Below are 18,357 nucleotides of genomic sequence, written 5' to 3' on the forward strand. Positions count from 1 at the left end.
ACTCATGCGTTGCACATGGTGGGCTCCACAGGCGTGGCCACCACTTCTGTCCAACCACATGGCGGGTTGGCGTTTACGTGGTTAATGACCGAAGAACGCGAGTCATTTTCGTACTCGTACGTGGTTAATAACTGAAGCTACCTGCCGTCAGACGTGACGAGACCTTTACGTGGAACCCAATTAAGGCGGCCGTATTCACCAATCATGGAGCGGGTAAGTACACGAGTAGCGGTACTCTCTCTCTCTCTCTCTTTGGATTCTATTCGGCCCTCTTTCGACCGATCACCAAATAACGGTACTGCCAAACCCAAAAGGAGGGCCGAGATAATTCCAATCTCCTTCCTCCTCTCGCCCCCAATTCCTGTGTCGTTTTCCCGCCCGATCGACGAGACTTCCTCTCGCAGTGCACGAGACGACGCACGCGGATCGAACCTTCTAGGTAATTTTCCGCCCACATCCCTCTCCATTCCCATCTCCGATCCGTTGTACGACTCCGGTCGTGTTCTTCCTCCTCTATTTCTGGCCTCCGCTGTTGGAGATCCGCCTTAACCTCAAGCGGTCTCCCTCTCTCGCTTCGTTGCATATTCTTGCTCTGGATTCGTCTGCTTTTCGTGGAATTCAGTAGTCATTTGGGTTTCAGCACAATCTGTTTGGTTCTTTGACCTATTCGTTCTTTCTGTGTTTTATGGAGATTAGGGTTTCTTGTTAGTGCTTCGTGCTACCCTTTATTTGATTGATTTTTTGGAAAACAATATTTTTCCGTTTTGTTTTCTTGTGATTTTAGTAAAAAATTCTTCTTTTTTTCATAGTATCTTTTGCTTACGTGAGATTCTTTAGATTTTGCGATTTGATCATCTGCTTGATTTTTTTTCTGATTTTGTTTGCTTGGCTTTCGTACGATCGGGGGTTGACTGGGTCACTTCTTTTGAATGTTTTAGGTTGTTTCTAAGCTATAGGCGGGTTTTCCTTTCGAATCATCGTGCGAGTACCAAAGCGCGGCGATGTCTGCTTCCACTGCTGCAGCAATCGCGGCATCGCCGGCCACCAATAATGGTGCATCTCTGAGTTTAGATGCAGACACAAAATCGAATGCAAAGAGGAGAACGATGGTGGTCGTGGAGAAGAGGGTGAGTGCCGATGGGCTTGCTGAAGGGGCGATAAATGGGATTGTTAATGGAAAGGATCTAAGCCATACGATAAGGGGAGAATCTGTGATTGAGAGAAGAAAAGATTATTCACAGTTGAAGAAGCGGTTGATTGCTTCATCCACAGGATCCCCACGGCACAAGAAAGCAGCACCAAAACCTGGGAAATCCAAGTGGCAAACTGTCATTAGTGTCCTTACCAAGAACTGCTTGCTTCTTGCAGTCCTCGTATGGTTGGGGCAGACTATTTGGAGATGGAGTTTCAGCATAGGAGACAATGCGAACTCTTCACTTGCTGCTTTTGATTATGAAAGCAGGATTTCTGAAGTTGAGATATCTTTAAAGAAGACTGCTAAGATGTTGCAGGTACAACTAGATGTAGTAGATAAGAAAATTGGAAGTGAGATAGGGATTTTGACCAAAGAATTGTTGGAGAAAGTCGAAAAGAAAGGAACATTGTTTGAGGAGGAGTTGAAGAAGTTGGCAGCTAAAACTGATTCTTTGGACAAGTCTTTGGGCGAATTCAAGGACAAGGATCTGCTATCAAGGGAAGAATTTGAAACTCTTCTGACTGAGTTAAAAAACAGTAAAGGTGTAGACGATAGTAATATGAATTTGGATTTGGATCACATTAGGATGTTTGCCAGGGATATTGTTTGGAAAGAGATAGAAAAGCATGCAGCTGATGGTCTTGGAAGGGTTGATTATGCTTTAGCTTCTGGTGGGGCCAAGGTGGTTAGGCATTCAGAACCCTATGGTTTTGGCAAAGGTAACGGTTGGTTCACAACTGCTAAAGGTCGTAACAGAGTTCATGCTAGTGCAAACAAGATGCTGGAGCCTAGCTTTGGAGAACCTGGCCAGTGTTTTCCTCTTCAAGGAAGCAGTGGATTTATTGAAATTAAGCTAAGAACAGGGATCATACCTGAGGCTGTCACGCTGGAGCATGTCTCTAAGGTAATTTTTTTTCTGCTCCTGCTGCATTCTAGTTTTCCATTTACATTAATGATGATTCTCATACAGCCATAAAATGTTTGAGCCTCTATTATGCGTCTCTATCTATTTTTTTATTTGTCGGTGTGTTGCGTTTAACCTACACTTTCCTAGAATGATCAGCATGAGTGGTACAGGTGGAACCACCTAATGTCGATTTACTTGGGACTAATAATTATACGTCCTGAATGGGGATCTAGTGCCTTGATTTTGTAATTCCTTTTGTCAATTATGAGGCAATGCAAGAAAATGAAACGCTTAAACTGTTTTCATTTTCAGTTATGTTGCTTTGACTGAGGTTATACTGTGCTTCTCTTATTACAACTGCCATTTATATGCAGCTTGTTACCCATTTGCTTGCTTGGAGCCCTGGACACCTTGAAATCTTTTAATGAGTAGGTCGCTTCCTATATGTTGCTTGTCAACCTTTTGCATAAGGACTATTTTGAAATTCAAATTTCTTATCAGCTTTCTTAAAGGTAAAATATTTGAAATAATTTCAAGGTAAGAGAGATAGCTTATATAAATTAAACATAGATTTGAAAAAATGCAACACATGGTTCCTACATCAGATTCCTTTTGCTTATAATTACAAATCATGTACTTCTATTTTGTTGAAATGCACAAGCTAAGAGCTACCGTGTTTTATATGGAAATCAAAACTTACTAGGATGTGAGACAGCTGTGCTTAATCGTAGGTTTGATTATAACAGTCATCTAACTTTTACAAAATTGTGATCTTATGGTAAAATTAAGAAGACCGTTTGATTTTCCTTTTCTGGAAGTGTCTCAGGCGTCCAATGATAAGCGGTGGATTAAACATTGTTCCATGATGAATATTGTTGTTTGGAAATCTTTAAGATCTTTTCAGATACTACTTGTTTTATATAGGAACCTTAACTAAATTAATACTGTTTGAGGATCAAAGCTACAACTTTTTCTTGTTACACATGATTTAGGACTATGAAAGATGCCATCTTTATGTCAATTGAGTTTCTCACAGTAAATTGCATTAATCGCTGTGCCATCGAGTGGTACAGTAGCTGCTGTGAATTTGTCTGTAACAATCAGGAAGAACGATAACATAGACATAACATGAATAAAGTAGCGAGGAGGAATCTGAAAGTTGGTGTTGCTTTTTAAGCAGTTTCTAATAATATGACTGCATAGCCTTTTAAGCAGTTCCTCTGAAACTTGGCTAAAATAGAAGTATGAGACTGAATGGTTGGATCTTGGAAACTGAGCGGATCAAGGATCCCAATAAACAAAGCACTCATGAAGAAGCTGGAAGGAACATGGATTCATATGATCATTCAGGTTCTCAAACTTAAAAGAAATCACCTTTTTTTTTTTGTTGAACCCTGCATATCATCATTCGTTTGTTTTTTCTAAAATCTACAATACGTTCCTCTAATATCCGAAGAAGGATGATTTTTAGGAGGGCTTCATGCTTTTTATCTTATACGCAGCAACAAATCTTGTGTTTCTAGAAGTTGCAATTCTTAGTTGGCCTCTCATGTTTGTGTGGTATGATTATTTCTAGTGAAACCTTATCTTGTTCTTTGCTTTGCTACTTCTCCTTGGAGCTCATCTCCACATATGGATCACTAACGTGCATCATGAGTCTGACTCCTGATGTCCCTTCTTGGAACGTGTATGGTATGCAGAGTGTGGCTTACGACAGATCGAGTGCCCCCAAAGATTGCCAGGTCTCTGCTTGGTTTGAATCCTCCGAGGAAGACCCATCTGGTGGTGTGAAGAAGGTTTTTGCCTTAACTGAGTTCTCCTACGACCTCGAGAAGAGCAACACACAAACGTTCGATGTAGAGGCGAGGGACTCCGGCGACGTCGTCAACATGGTTCGGCTCGACTTCACCTCCAACCATGGGAGCGCTGCTCTGACCTGCATCTATCGCTTCAGGGTGCACGGTCACGAGCCCAGTACATCTGCAACCATGGGTTTGCAGCCCTGAGGGAGCATCTTTTATGTTGTACCCACCCTTATTTTCTGATTCTAGGGCATCCTCTTCACATCTTCTCTCTGCTCCTTTTGTCTGAGAACAGATGGACTTGGGATCTTCTGATCATTTTGACCCCTTTCTGTTCTTGCGGGTAGCAGCAGCTGTTACACTGAGACGGTGCCATCTATTTTATTGCATGTACGAATGTTCCAATGTGGAACATTCGTATTTTGTTCTCTCATCAGTATTCTTTTGGGGGATTCTTGTTATTGTGCAGTATGCAACTGAGAATGTCATCGTCATCATTCCAAGCGTCGAGGGATAGACAATAGCTTTTCCCGTGAGCTCACAGCCCGTTCGTGGCATCACAATGGAGGAATCCAATTACCAGGCAGGTAAGGTGAGACGGGCATTGGTAAGACTGTCCCAAAGATGATTTAACTCATATTGCTACTGTCGATGGTTGTCGACCTGTTAATATTCTGTTAATAGGAAGATTTAGTGGAACGCTAAACTGATGATACCTAACCGACATATGGCATGGCTAGCCAGCGAGTAGCTGTCCTGGTGATTTTTTTTTTTTTTCATAAATAAACTTTTAGTGTTTATTTCTCCAAATATGAACTTAAAATATATTTCCATCTAAACTTTTGTATTATGCACATATTAATATTGGTTAGTCTTAGCACAGAAAGGATGACAACGGACAATGGAAGAAGATACACAGACAGGGCAAAGAGAACATGAAGGTGTGATAACAATTTAACCAGTTTATTATAAAATTCTTGGCCCCATCTTTATCATGAAGGTGTGAAAAAGATGACATGACAACGGAAAAGAAGCAATAGGCAAAGACCCATCTGATTTAGGATGAAATCTTCTAAACCCATAATGAACCCCAGGTGGGTAAAGATATAGTATCACCCATATAATAGGCAAAGTGCCCCAGATACTTAATAATTTCTAAAACCTAGGGCATAAAGTGAATTTTTCTGGAGAAATTGACAATTACTTTTTTGTATGATAAAATTTATTTTTATCATGTGTTTTTAGAGGTGATGTATATCTCTGTTAACTAATAGAATACAAGATTAATTTTTGTATGTAACCAAAGAAAAAATGCAAAAGTATTTAATGCGCTACATGTAGAGGTTTAAAAATTGTAATGGCAAATAAGCCATTTCCAAACCTTACAACGATATATACATGAATTGATGCTTACAGGCCAAAAGGAAATGTTGTCCAGAAAAGAAACATAATTCGGGTTATATAGAAAGAGAATAACCATTACGATTCCTCAATTGAAGGGTGTCAAGATAACGTCTGCATGTTCAATAAATTTTGTTAGTCAGTGCTAACCGATTGGTCGCCCGAGAATGCACTTCCACCGGATGCAGCTGAACCCGTCTGCGAAGTGCTCCGACCTCTGCTTCTGTGCATTTGCCTGAGTCTAAACACATCTCTCGGAAGTGGCCGACTCTGCACGGTCGTCGATTCATCATCTTCTTGCCCTGGAGGCATAGTATGTCATTCATGTTAGGAATATAGATGCACAAGGGCACTTGAACATGATTCTATATGCAACAAAACCTGTAATTTGATCAGGCATATTGATAGAGAAGCTACTTAAATTCAAAACAAAGCTCGAGGGATAGTCTGGCAAATTAGCTTATTTTAGAAATGTTCAAGTTATAGAAATCAAGAACTCAAATATTCTAATGAAAACATGCATTCATGCATGGACATTGACAAATGTCAAGAATGTATCCTTTGTGTGCATATGGCCAAGTCAAGAAATAGTGAAATGCAACATGAGAATTTCTCCAACCCTAACCGAGAATTTGTTCAAAGAGTAACTGGGTGTTATTTTCAGTCCCGATCACAAATGATGTTGAAACACTGGATGCTCAAGGCCACTCTTCTGGAACTGACTGGAGCATAATTGCACTGACCAGAGTAGAGGACGCTACTGGATATGAAGCTCTCACAAAAGTCACAGACAAAGAACTCAACATGCGATTAAGATGCAGGTGCAGCAGCCTAAGCAGAAAAGTTCAAATACAGAGAAATGCACCAGCTGGACACACTCTTAGTTGGATAAAGAAGACTGCTACTGCTGTATCTATAATTAGGAAGTGCTCAATAACTCAAAACCAGAGGAAGAATTCTTAACACCTTTGTACATAAAGCCTCTCCCCTAAATATATCACTAATGTGACATATTTGACAAGTGGATTTTCCTTTGTACATAAAGCCTCTCCTCTAAATATATCACTAATGTGACAAATTTGACAAGTGGATTTATCGTGGCACATAAAGCCTCTCCCCTAAATAATATATCACTAATGTGACAAATTAGACAAGTGGATTTAATTTCAACAAGGAAAACTGATGCATTTGATTGATCAACTGGTCAGATTTCAAAACCATTAAATTAACCTATGTTAGGGAGCTTATGGAACAAAAGAGACACATGCACATAAATGTCGATTTTTCTTGGTGGCTAGATATAAGAAAAGGCAGCGGTGCTGAAGGTACATACTGTCAAGATCTTTTCTTTTGCCTGAATGTCCATCTCTAGGAAGCCTGTGAGGTGGTCCATTGTTCATTCGTGTCTTGATAGAGCCCGAATGGTCACTTGTGGTAGGTCCTGGACCACCAGGCATTTGCTGAAGAGAAGTGGCTGGTTTTCCAGACTGTCCTGTTGGTATAGAGCTCTGTAGCAAAATAGATAAAACCACATCTATATCTGGAGATGGTCCTGTCAAATCATAAAAAATGTCTCAAAAACATTGCTTTAACCAACAAATATGCAAGTTATTAAGCAAAATGTGATACAGGAACATAGTGCAACCACAAATAAAATATGTAACTTTCAACTGCAATCATGAGTAAGACTGTAAGGGTTCAGATACTAGCAGACTTCAGAAACGGATATACTAAAGATAACATTCGTACAAAATTGTGTCATACAATCAAAAAATTTAATGGCATATGATACATCGTGAAGGCTGTTAAAAATAAACACTGAGTTTATTTGCTACCAAGTTCAAATAGTTTCTACAAAAGAGGAATCTGATTGTTGCAAAAGCAAGATTGTGGATTCATGAACTTCAGCATCTTCATGATTACTTCAGGAAGAGCAATTTTTGGGACTCTTTATCTCCTGGATAAGTTGATCTACAAAATTAATTCACATTGCTTTTCACATCAAGGTTTGCCATTTTAGATACCAAACACGTGCATGCCTTTGCTGATATACCAACACATTGTCACGAACTTAGCTGAAATTGCCTAAGTCGTGAGGCACCCTTGCGGTCAAGACGTGAACTTAGCTTGAGTTGTCTAAGTCGCGACACACCCTTACGCCAACTTCACGGACTTAATTGGGATTGCTTAAGTCTTGAGGCGTCCTTGCGACATATGCGTCGGCAAAGGTTCAACCTAGTTACAACCTCATACAGGTCTCGAAGGACCTGTAAAACAGAAAGTTGATTAGATTGAAAACGAGTGACGAACAAGTCCCGACGTCTCGTAAAGAGGGAAGCTTTAAAAGCAATTCAGCAAGCACCTTGTGTGCACAGGAGAAAAGAGAGAGAGAAGGAAAACAAGGACTTTAGAAGGTAGAACGAACAGTTACAAGTCCACAAACAACTGCTCACCGGGTGCCGGGCGCGAAGGCAAGTTCCCGTCAAGTCAACGTGCGAACTTGTGAAGATTTTTCAATGCCCGACAATATACCGAAACCCCATCCAACCCTATGCCACCCGGGGGGTTCCAGGGTGCTAGGATGGCTGACATTTCGTACGCTGCAGTGTGCTGAAGAAAACAACCCGTGACATGTGAAAACAGAGCCATTTTGATGCTTTTTGGCTCGGCGCGGTGAGCGATCGCACTGTGCACTGCAACCTATTCGAACATGTATTTTTACAAGCAAAAACACACAAAACCAAGGCAAAACAGACTGCCATATCTCTGTTCAAGCACGCAAAAGCGACAAACGGTTCGTTGAACGAAGTTGTTGCGAGTGCACGACGACCGTTTGTGACAACATGGTACGATCGTATGTACTAGGTCCAAAAGAAAAGGTGGGAGAGATGGGGAGGAAGATGGGAGGAGGCGGCAACGGCCATCAAGGAGAGGAATACTGCATGTAGCACCATGTAGATGGCCAGCTAGTGTTCATACAAAAACCCCAAAGGTTGTGTGGGCAGCAAGAACAGATAGAAGAGATAAATACATCTAGGAAAAATAGGGTAGTTTCAGTTGAATACAAAACAAGGAAAAACCATTTAAGATGGTCAAACATATATAAAGAATATTTATGCATTGGTTATTATTGTTGAGGTAACTTAGAATGTTGCTGAAAAGGAGAAACGGTCTAAGAAAATTTTATTCAAGGCATCAGAGACATTTGATAACTTTTTGTTTGACTAGTAATATTACCCTCAGTATTCCTTAATGACTTGACAAGTTCCATGTAGCTGACACTTAATAGTAGGGATCTTAGTGCTCGTGAACATTCCAAAATGCAAAAGATAACCTAAAGTTATTGTGACCCTTTAGTAGGAGGGATTCAATCCATTTCAATTCAATCAAATCATATTTCAGATGGATAATTTGTGAATATGAATTCCCAAACATATCTTTGACAGTATATATTTTAAGCCTGGCATGATAAGGGTGTGAATGTGTAGGCATGTGTGTCAACATACGCATGAGAAGACCAGAACAAAAACAATGTTTTGAGCATCTCAAGTATCAACAACCATGAGAAAAGGGCTAAAATATATATAATATATTTGACTAATATTGTGGATAACAGAGTGAATGCAGCACACATAAAAAAAAAAGTTTAAAACATTAACATCAAAAATTTCCCCACAATTTAGAACAAGAAATTGCTTCCTCTGGATATGCAGGATCATAATGCTTCAGGACATCTTAACATATAGTAATTATCAAATATATGATTTATTGGTGTGGAGATCCAATAATTCAAGGAAGACAGGACAAATACCCATTCCAAAGATTAATCATCCATAGCTGGAAGGTCATCGATTATTCAACCATGGTGGTGTCTCTACCAATGACACAGTGATCTTCATTGTTTGTAACAAAGCAGAATACAGCTAACTTGAAGAAAAAAATGACTTGATGTGTCACAAACAAATAATCTAGATAAGCTGGTTAATTGATAAAGTAATGGTACCTTCAACAGCAGGCATGTTTGTGATGAAAGCCATTAAGGTCGGTGAAATTACTTTCAGGATGTCATCAAATGATTTTAGACCACTACCAACGAGACTTGAACCAGATGCAGATGTGGAAGCAGCTTCAGATCCTGTGGCATTTGAAAATGGAGCGTGACATGCCTTTACAGAAATCACATGCTTCTGTCTGAATTGGAAATCCAACTATCATACTACATCTGCAAGGTACTTGATATACAAATAGAAAAAGAAAACTGAAGTGTTACTTGTAGTGGAATAGTTACTTGGTCCTTCACTCCTACCCCACTTCAACAACAATATATAGATTCCTCGTGGTGTTTCATAATACTTTTACATCCTAGATCACCATCGTACATAATTTAGAACATCAAAATTGGAGATTAATTCTCATCAATCTCATGGTTCTCAAAACCAGCATTTAATACCTTTATTCATACACAAAATGGACCAATATTAAGAAAAAAATTTATAATATACCACAATGTTCTAAATACTGGGCATAGTATCTGGTACATTTTGATATGACAAGGGGAAGGCACATGGACTGGGTGATTACCCCAATATGGTTGGAAACAGGGCATACTAGACATTACACTATTCATGTATCCATCGAAACATGACTGATACTCAAATATGTGCTAGATGTATTAATTTTTAAAGCAGAACTGGTTGCAAAGAACTGTTTGCTGAAAACTGTAGATAACCTTTGCCTCTTTATCTCCGCTGCAGAAACAACCACCACCGAAGCCCCCCACCACCATCCACAACCATCACTGCTATCTCAGCATCCGCCTCATCCACCTCATCATGTGCCTGCTCCTGTCACTACCCGTTCCTCATGTTGCTGTTGCCACCACCTCCTTCGACATACATCACTTCCCTCTGCAACTCTCTCTTCTCCTCCCGCTGCCTTCATCCTCTGCTCCTCTCTTGTTTCCTCCTCCCTTCTCTCTTTTCTCTTAGTCTGGGTTGTACTGACCCAAAGCGAGTGTTTGTATGTCAGTATTGCAAAGGTACCATTGGTCCAATAGCTAACCAATATCAGCACCGGACCAAGATTTTAAACCTTGATGTCACACAAACATAATCTTTTGCAATGTTCTATAATTAGCACATAACATGTGCTATTGTCATAGTGGATGAGAGTCTAAAGAGAATTAATTTTAAACTTTGAGTTATCAAGGTAATTCTTATAAATTAAAGGCTATAGATTAAGTCATATATGACATGCAATTTAGTAATGCTAAGAAGAGTCACCAGGATATAGTTAAAGTTAAATAGTCAAGAAGTTTCATTAAATAAAAAGCTTTAGTACGTTGGATCAATTGTTCAACGAGATGAAGAGATAAGAAAGCTGAACAATTAATCAAAGACAATTGTTAAATCAGCAATGCTTTATGAATCCAAATGTCGCTCAGTTAAAAAATCATATACAAAGTGTCTACATCGTTGAGATGAGAATGTTGAGGTGGAGTGTAAAGTTATTAGGAAAGATAGGAAAAAATTATTTTTACCCATGAACAATTAGGTATCACTTTGATGAAAGATAAAATGAGGAAAAAACGTTTAAGATGACATAGACATGTACTCAAAAAATTCATATATGTTAAAAGAGGTAAAATGATTATTGTTAGTTGTACAAGGACAGATGGAGAAAGACCTAAAAAACTCTTAATTTAAATAATGATTTAAATATTCTTAATTTAACTAAGATATGTCTTTTTATAAATCTCAATGGTGACAAGAAATCTATGTAGTTGACCCCAAATAATTGAGACTTTATGACTTTGTTATTTCTGTATAATTAGCACATAGCATGTTCATTACAACTTGGTGAAGTATAACTAGAATGTTAATTTTTTCATTCCAAGTATATTGCCAGAAAGAATTCAAAATTTAAACTTTAGTTAACAAAATCAAGGTGATAGTTGGCTGTTGATTTAGTAGGAATATTTTCCATGCCTCTTGTAGTTGTGGGAGCCAAAGCCCTGTAAAGGTTATTCTCTTCAAGAGTGGTATCCACTAATACATACGATCAAAAAGCAAACAAACGAAGGTGCTTAATGCAAAGCTTGCGGAGTTAGAATATAGATGGGATTGGCTGAAAAGTAATTAAGAACAAAAACCATATGACTCAAAAGATAAATAAAATTTAAGAAAGATATGAAAGTTGCCCTTTTATAAAATTATTTTATAACATAAAGAAATACATAAAAAATATAAATATAAGAAGGGATGGAAGTTTCTATACAAAAGGTTTATTCTTACATGTTTTATAAAATTTATGGAAATATTTCCTTCAACAACAAGTTAATCTCTTATTAAGAATAATTTTATGTATACAAATAAACATATAACACGTATACTTGTTTTTATAAGTATTTAATGCTTGATAATTTACTAAAGATGAGTTCTGTATAACAATTTACTAGGATAATGGATACCAATAAATCAGACATACATAAGTAATATAAAACTATTTCTGTTATATTGTTTTCTTAATTTATATTATGGTCCACTATCTTCAATTAATTGCTATACATATTGCATAAGTGAATTTTTTATATACCAATTTATCCTTCAGCATTTATCCAAACATCAGCTTGTGTGGGACTGGATGAGCAACAAGAATCATGATTGACTGAGCTGGGCAAAAAAGTCGGGTAGATTTTGGACATAATGTTATCTTATTATACATTTCTTTTATAAAAGAAACTCAGTGACATTTTGAGCCTTGCCTACTTAATAGTTCCAAACTCTTCCAGTGCATATCCTCTTCCTGCTCTTTTGGTCATTTTTGACAATTTTAATGGTGATTTCATGGTTTAGCCAAGATACAGGCAGAAATCAGGACAGCTGCTGCGGGCACTGACTCAGATTGGTTGATCCAGCTTAACAGTGGTCAGAGAAGCTCAAGGCAAACCCCAACAAGCAATGACTCCATAGACTCATTTATCTCACCAATCTTCTTGCAAAGATAAGCCCTAGTTTGCTATGCCTTTTGTGAGGGTTAGAACATATTGACAAAGGACTTAAAGATGAAGAAGTTGGTAACAGAAAGGTGTGAAAAAAGAAATCCATATTTATATGGGAATCATTGGATGCCCAATTCAACTACATAGATTTGCACCCTTTCTGTTAAAAAAACTGTCAATATCAAAGACTTTTACCTAAAGTTTGCCTTGGATCATATATAACCATTCTGGCAGTATCCGGATAAACAACCTTTGCAGAAGGCGGCAAAACCTTGGAATTTGTTGTTAATCCAACAGAACCTTTCTCTGCACCATAACATAATGATAATTTTATAATTATCAAATTATTATGAATGGGAACTTTTTTGCAGAATGACAAATAATTGATACCGGTGATATTAGCTCCATGTAGTAGATTTGACTTGTCAACCCTTCTGTTGATGTTTTTTACAAGCCACTGAAAGTAACATGAAATTGTTAAAGAAACATCACACTGTTGGCACGATAAAGGGCACACAAAAATAAATAGAAGAAAAACCTACTAAGATTAATTTGAAAAGAATCATTATGTAAAAAGCACTTAAAAGTTAAAACTATGCTCAAATAAACCTCTTACACATTCTTCCTAGCAAGGAAAAACAAGAAATTTGCTTCTCAACTAATGCATAAATATTTGACTGTCATGTATCTCACATCAAATCGACTAAATTGAGAATATGGATGTATTATTTGTCAGTAGAAACATTCACTACATTCTGTAATAATCTGTCAACAGAAAGTCATAAGTTCACAATATTATCACATCAAGAAATAATTTAATTTCATACTTCTTCTACATAATAGAAAATATAGCATTGTACATGTTGTAAAACCAATCATGCTTTATTGATCAAAAACATTGGATAGATAAGAAATAACATGTTCCAAAAGTACTGTAGCCAAAATGAGAATGCTATGATGGATGTTTGCAGTTACTAAAAAAGATAAGTAAAAGATAATTTCATTTGTGAAGAATTAGGCTTAGACCCTATAACTAATAAAGTGAGAAAAAATAATATAAAATATCATGAACATAATGAAAGAAGATAAATAGACATTGTGGTAAGACAAGTTGACTATAATTAGTGGCATGAGGAGAGAGCGTGAGATTTAAGAAGGCTTAATAAGAACAACAGAAGGATAATTGAATGCCCTTGATTTCATTGGCATATTGCTTAACGTCAACAGTGGAAAGGTTGTCTGTAGGCAATCTCAGATATTTGGTACATTATCGTTTTTTCTTTCTTGTTGTACTGCTTGTACAAACTACATTCAAGGAATCGAGCAAAACCAAGACTCCAGCCCTATGTAACCAAGGTCATCTACTAAGATACTTCTGATATTTAGCTCAATTAGCGGCAAATCCTAGGATCATCATGGATACATAAGCTTTCTCTTGGTATTTCACCAAGTTCTTTTTGGTCATCTCCCTATCATGACACCTCTAATTTGAACTGAATCCCATTAGTCAATGCACTTGAAGTTAAATAATTGGGTGTTTGAGAAATCTTTAACAATTTCCTCTCTAATTCTCAACCGGTTTTGCATCCAAGGATCTTGGAGGAAATAAACAATGGTAAATCATGTGGATAAGTTCATTAATCAAAGGATTTTATTATCTGTATCCTTTTGATATACAAATAAGCTCCAAGTCTCTATAATGATGCATTTCATATTTTGAATAGTTACACTCTACTACCTAAATACATAAAAAGGTTTGCATTAATGAAATGAAAATGTTGAGATGGATGTATAGAGTATTTTCATTTGTAAACAAAGAGGTGTAACTTAGATACAAGATAAAATGTGGGCTAATGGTTTAACATGGTATACACAAGTGTTAACGAGATAAATAGATGACGTAGTTAGAAGAATTGAAACAATTACTAAAAGTGGTACAAGGAGAGGGAGAGGGTATAAAAAGATTTCATTGGAGACTATAAATAAATATTTAAATGCCCTTCGTTTAACCAAGAATGTGGCTTTTTACATAGCTCATGGGTAAAATATTGATGTAGCCGACACCAAATAATTGGAATATTTACAGCTTTGTTGTTATACATTATGCTACCTAAATTTAGCAAAAAAGGAAATAAAGTGACTGAAAATATAAAAAGATAATAATCAAAAGATTCCAATTTCAATAAAAAATGACGATATATTTTGGTATATAGATGTGATTTTTAAGAATCTTAAAGCAGAACACAATGCTTGCTGACTACATAATGCATAATTGTTATACAAGTAAAACCAACAAAACGATTACCTCCTGTCTTGCCAAATGATCCAGATCTTTTGGCGAACATGGCCAAAGATCCATGAAGCTATAACGTGAGATGACATCATATAAAGTATTCTCCAATACTGTGGAACCTTCCTCAACTGATCTAGTTAAAGCCTCCTTCTTTCTTTGTTCAACCTGTATTAACAGAACAAGTCACAAAGCCTAAATCCACAAATTTTAATTACAGGAAGGTAAAATATCCTACTCAAGCCAAATATAGAGTGATGGTTGAGCAATTGCTCTCTCTGCTAACTCATATATGTATGAAGCTCCAGATCTATGAAATGAGAGCTGAATCGAGCTTCTAGATGAAAAAGACACCAGAAAAAAAATCAAAGAGAAATATTATAGCCCTTAAGTAAACAATAAATCTAATAACAAGAATACAGTTTAATATACCAAGATTTATTCACAGATGGACATTTTTGGTTCATGTTTTCTATATTCTAAGTTCTTTGGGTCAGATCTAGCAAACTCCCTTCTATTCAGATCCCTTGCATCTAGGGAACCTATGAATGTTGCAAGAGTGAAATTAAAAATACCAGACACAAAAGCACAGTAAGCAAAAAAACTGTCTTTGACCTTAAATGGAAAAAGCACCCGAGTTCTTGATGCATTTTCAGAATATCATCTCCCAGGTTCAGTAAAGCAGACACTAGTTATATTCATCAATAACTAACACTAAGAGACCAAAAGCTTTAATTTGAGTACTTGCCAATGTAGATACATACACAAAATTCCAAACAAACACACTAATGTGAGGAAATACATATATTATAAATTGACTTTTGTGTGTGGTTAAATATAAATTTAACTCAAGCAAAAATTTTACAAATTAGACTAAATTTTGTTGGAACACAACATTATTCATACTCAATTTCAAGAAATTAAACATTTTTTATAAAATTGTTTTATGAAATAATGATTGTAATCTAAAAAACCTCTAAAGTATTTCCTAATCGGCTTCTGCTATAGAATTATCAGTAACAATGTGCAACAATTTTTACTATGTTTTAAGTCCTCAGAGGATACCTACTGTGCGCAAAGAAATAGTTATAAATAAGACTGGAAACATTATAGTGAATGCATTTCTGCTCTATTTTATATGCTTCTCCATATTTTTGCAAAAATTCATACATCATCTTTAAAACCAACACTGGAGCTCAAAACAAAGTTGATGTGCTTCATGTATGACAAGTATACCATGATATAGCCCAACTAGACCCAGTAAGACTTGACCTAAACCTTCTATTGGCTCTTACAAATGCAATCAGATTGAATTTCAAGCTAGCTGACCCTAATGTTCCTAATGCTATCACAGAATCAATCTATTCTTCTCTAACTTAATCAAGATGCAGAAGCCCCATTTATCCAGAAACTCTTTGGCATCCTCCGAATTTACTATACACTTCTGGAATCAATTAAACGTGTCTCTCTTGGAATTTTGGCTGGTGCTTATTCATCAAATAGGCCTTCTAGGATTCCAACCCTCATGATCCAAGCTAGCCCAAATTATGATTATTCCATATTCTTAGTACCCAATAAGGGCCCACCTAACTGAAATCAACTGCTTTAATCCTCCATCAGCCTCATTAATAATTAACAAGAATCAGCTATAACATCGGTTGACCATTCTCGTGTCCAATTGCATCAAGTCAAAATTTCCACCCTAAGTTTGGTAAAAACTAATTACAATTAATCAATCACAATTGTTAATTTCATCATGCCATTGCAGCTATAACATCAGTTGACCATTCTCATGTCCAATTGCATCGAGTCAAAATTTCCACCCTAAGTTTGGAAAATTAATTACAAATAATCAATCACAATTGTTAATTTCATCATGCCATTGGCATGCAAAAGAACAAAAATTAAGAAGAGCTAAATTGTTTATGCAGTGCACTAAGTGAAACATAATATTTTGAAGAAAATACATAAAACAAAGGTCTACTGAGCTTTACTAGACATTTTGTCACTTGCAACTTAAAACACAATACCCTAGTCATTTACCAGAAAGAAGATGCTCTAAACAATTATGGAATTCTTCACAGCTCTATGATCCATCAGCTTCTAGTATCAGGATCGAGAATACATTGTTACCTAACCTTATGCATAATTGTCATGTCACTCAATATTAGGGAACAAAGCTGGAAACTTCATCAAGAAAGAACTTAAGGTGCATAAAGAGTTATCAGTTATCATGTTCTACTTGCAGGAAAATGCATTGACTATTTTCAAAATGCCCGATGCAATCAATTCAATTCATATTGGAATACGAGTATTGCTTAATAAGAAATTGTAAAAAATGAAGCCATGCCTTCAACATGCTGGTCAGATCTCCATATGTTTGCTCAAATTGACAAAATCGTATCCATATCTGCACGAGGAGTTTACATGAGAACTAGTACAATAAATTGTATCAAGCAAATGATAAAGAGGACCAGATCCAGTAAAACACTGAGAAATTAACAAAGCATAGTGATTGAAAGGTTTATGTCTAGTCCAATTGCTGGTGACTTTATTATGGAAAATCTTACTCAGCTCAGTTTTTTTTATGATAAGAACAATTAGTTGTCCAATCCAGTGAAAAGACTCCTTTTCAGAATTAACTCAAGCATTGAGACTGTAGTGAAAAAGATTTATGGATAAATAATAATTTTAAATAATTAATGATAACTAATAAGTAGTTATTGTTGCTTCATTTCTGAAGAAGGTAAAATTTAGAAGCAAGTTTGATTACAACTTGGGTTAGCGAACATACTATTTACTACCATTGTTCCAGGGATCAGTTTCTTATGGCATTATAATTCAGGTACATAAATTTAGTCCACAGAACAGCGAAAAAAAAAGAATTCTCCATAGAGACAGATACTTGTATGATGAAACTAGGACCCTTTTGGGATTGAGAATTGTAAAAGAGTACATGAGACTGCACATGTGTACTTTCTTGAAAACCAAATAAAAATTTTCAGCCACAGCTCTGCTGAGAGAAAATTAAGAATGTCTAATATGCAGCTTGAATGTTCAGGTTGGATGCCAAAACAGGACCGATCCAAATCTAGGCCAACCAGCTAATGGGTCAAGATTGCGCAAACCATGACCCTGAACACACTTATGGCTTGGATAAAAATAAGTCTACTTGAACTGGTGGAATCAGTCAGACACAGGGCAACTAAATAAAGATCCTAGCTGCCAAACATCAACACTCTCATGCTAGTTGCAATCATATTGTCTGTTAGAACGTCAACACCACCAATTATAATCAGCCATACAACATTTCAGGGTGCTATCAAAGTGCACAAAGATGAGACTCATTTGATAAATCTTGAAAGTAAAAACCTGAATACCTCCACAGACTTCTCTGGAGGAAGTGAACTCAAAGCCCGCTCAAATAGAGCACGTACATTTCTATCATCATTTAAACGACATAAAAAATCCGCATATCTGCAAGAAAACATCACACTTTTAGAATTCTCTAATGCAATTACTGAAGTGTGTAAGGCTGCAAAAAGGCACTACTTTCTATTTTCATATGTAAATCAAATTTCATGGTGACATAAAAGTACTAATATTGATGTTTGTTTCAGCAGAAACAAGAAAGGCCTTACTTGCTAGTATTTTGCAATGAAAAAAAGGAAGATAATTCTTTTAGCACAAAGAGAATATCTAACCTGGAGTTTCCTTAAAATAAAGTTCTTTATTGATAACAAACACTCGTGAAAAGCAAAC

General features: G+C 36.6%; 2 protein-coding genes across 4 annotated transcripts in view; one reads left to right on the forward strand and one right to left on the reverse strand.

Annotated features, from left to right (window-relative positions):
- Nucleotides 1-281: 281 nt before the first annotated feature.
- LOC135623190 (SUN domain-containing protein 1-like) lies at nt 282-4,340 on the forward strand. 3 transcript variants are annotated; one of them, XM_065125841.1, is made up of 3 exons: nt 282-439; nt 939-2,099; nt 3,803-4,340. In XM_065125841.1, exons 2-3 carry the CDS (start codon nt 1,002-1,004, stop codon nt 4,106-4,108), a joined length of 1,404 nt encoding a protein of 467 aa, XP_064981913.1. In that variant the 5' UTR covers nt 282-439; nt 939-1,001; the 3' UTR covers nt 4,109-4,340. The 3 variants fall into 3 exon arrangements, with proteins under 3 accessions (XP_064981913.1, XP_064981914.1, XP_064981915.1); XM_065125842.1 differs by having other exon boundaries at nt 433-558; XM_065125843.1 differs by lacking the exon at nt 282-439 and adding an exon at nt 525-648.
- An 876-nt stretch (nt 4,341-5,216) lies between these two features.
- The window catches only part of LOC103998201 (cleavage stimulation factor subunit 77), a 34,383-nt gene continuing 21,242 nt past the window's right edge, over nt 5,217-18,357 (reverse strand). The window contains exons 16-23 of the mRNA XM_009419608.3: nt 17,976-18,072; nt 16,946-17,005; nt 14,611-14,763; nt 12,696-12,762; nt 12,501-12,611; nt 9,309-9,440; nt 6,639-6,857; nt 5,217-5,607 (exon numbers count right to left, since the gene is read on the reverse strand). Coding sequence (XP_009417883.2) covers nt 5,441-5,607; nt 6,639-6,857; nt 9,309-9,440; nt 12,501-12,611; nt 12,696-12,762; nt 14,611-14,763; nt 16,946-17,005; nt 17,976-18,072 — 1,006 coding nt within the window. The 3' untranslated portion in view covers nt 5,217-5,440. The remainder of the gene's footprint in view (nt 5,608-6,638; nt 6,858-9,308; nt 9,441-12,500; nt 12,612-12,695; nt 12,763-14,610; nt 14,764-16,945; nt 17,006-17,975; nt 18,073-18,357) is intronic.

This window comes from Musa acuminata, chromosome BXJ2-9 (assembly GCF_036884655.1).
Source record: "Musa acuminata AAA Group cultivar baxijiao chromosome BXJ2-9, Cavendish_Baxijiao_AAA, whole genome shotgun sequence".
Lineage (NCBI taxonomy): Eukaryota > Viridiplantae > Streptophyta > Magnoliopsida > Zingiberales > Musaceae > Musa > Musa acuminata.

Excerpts from the sequence above, each read along its gene's own strand:
- LOC135623190 (XM_065125841.1), top strand. The coding sequence starts at position 1,002 with ATGTCTGCTTCCACTGCTGCAGCAATCGCGGCATCGCCGGCCACCAAT. Across the intron at positions 2,100-3,802 it reads CGCTGGAGCATGTCTCTAAG|AGTGTGGCTTACGACAGATC; the intron begins GTAATTTTTTTT and ends TATGGTATGCAG.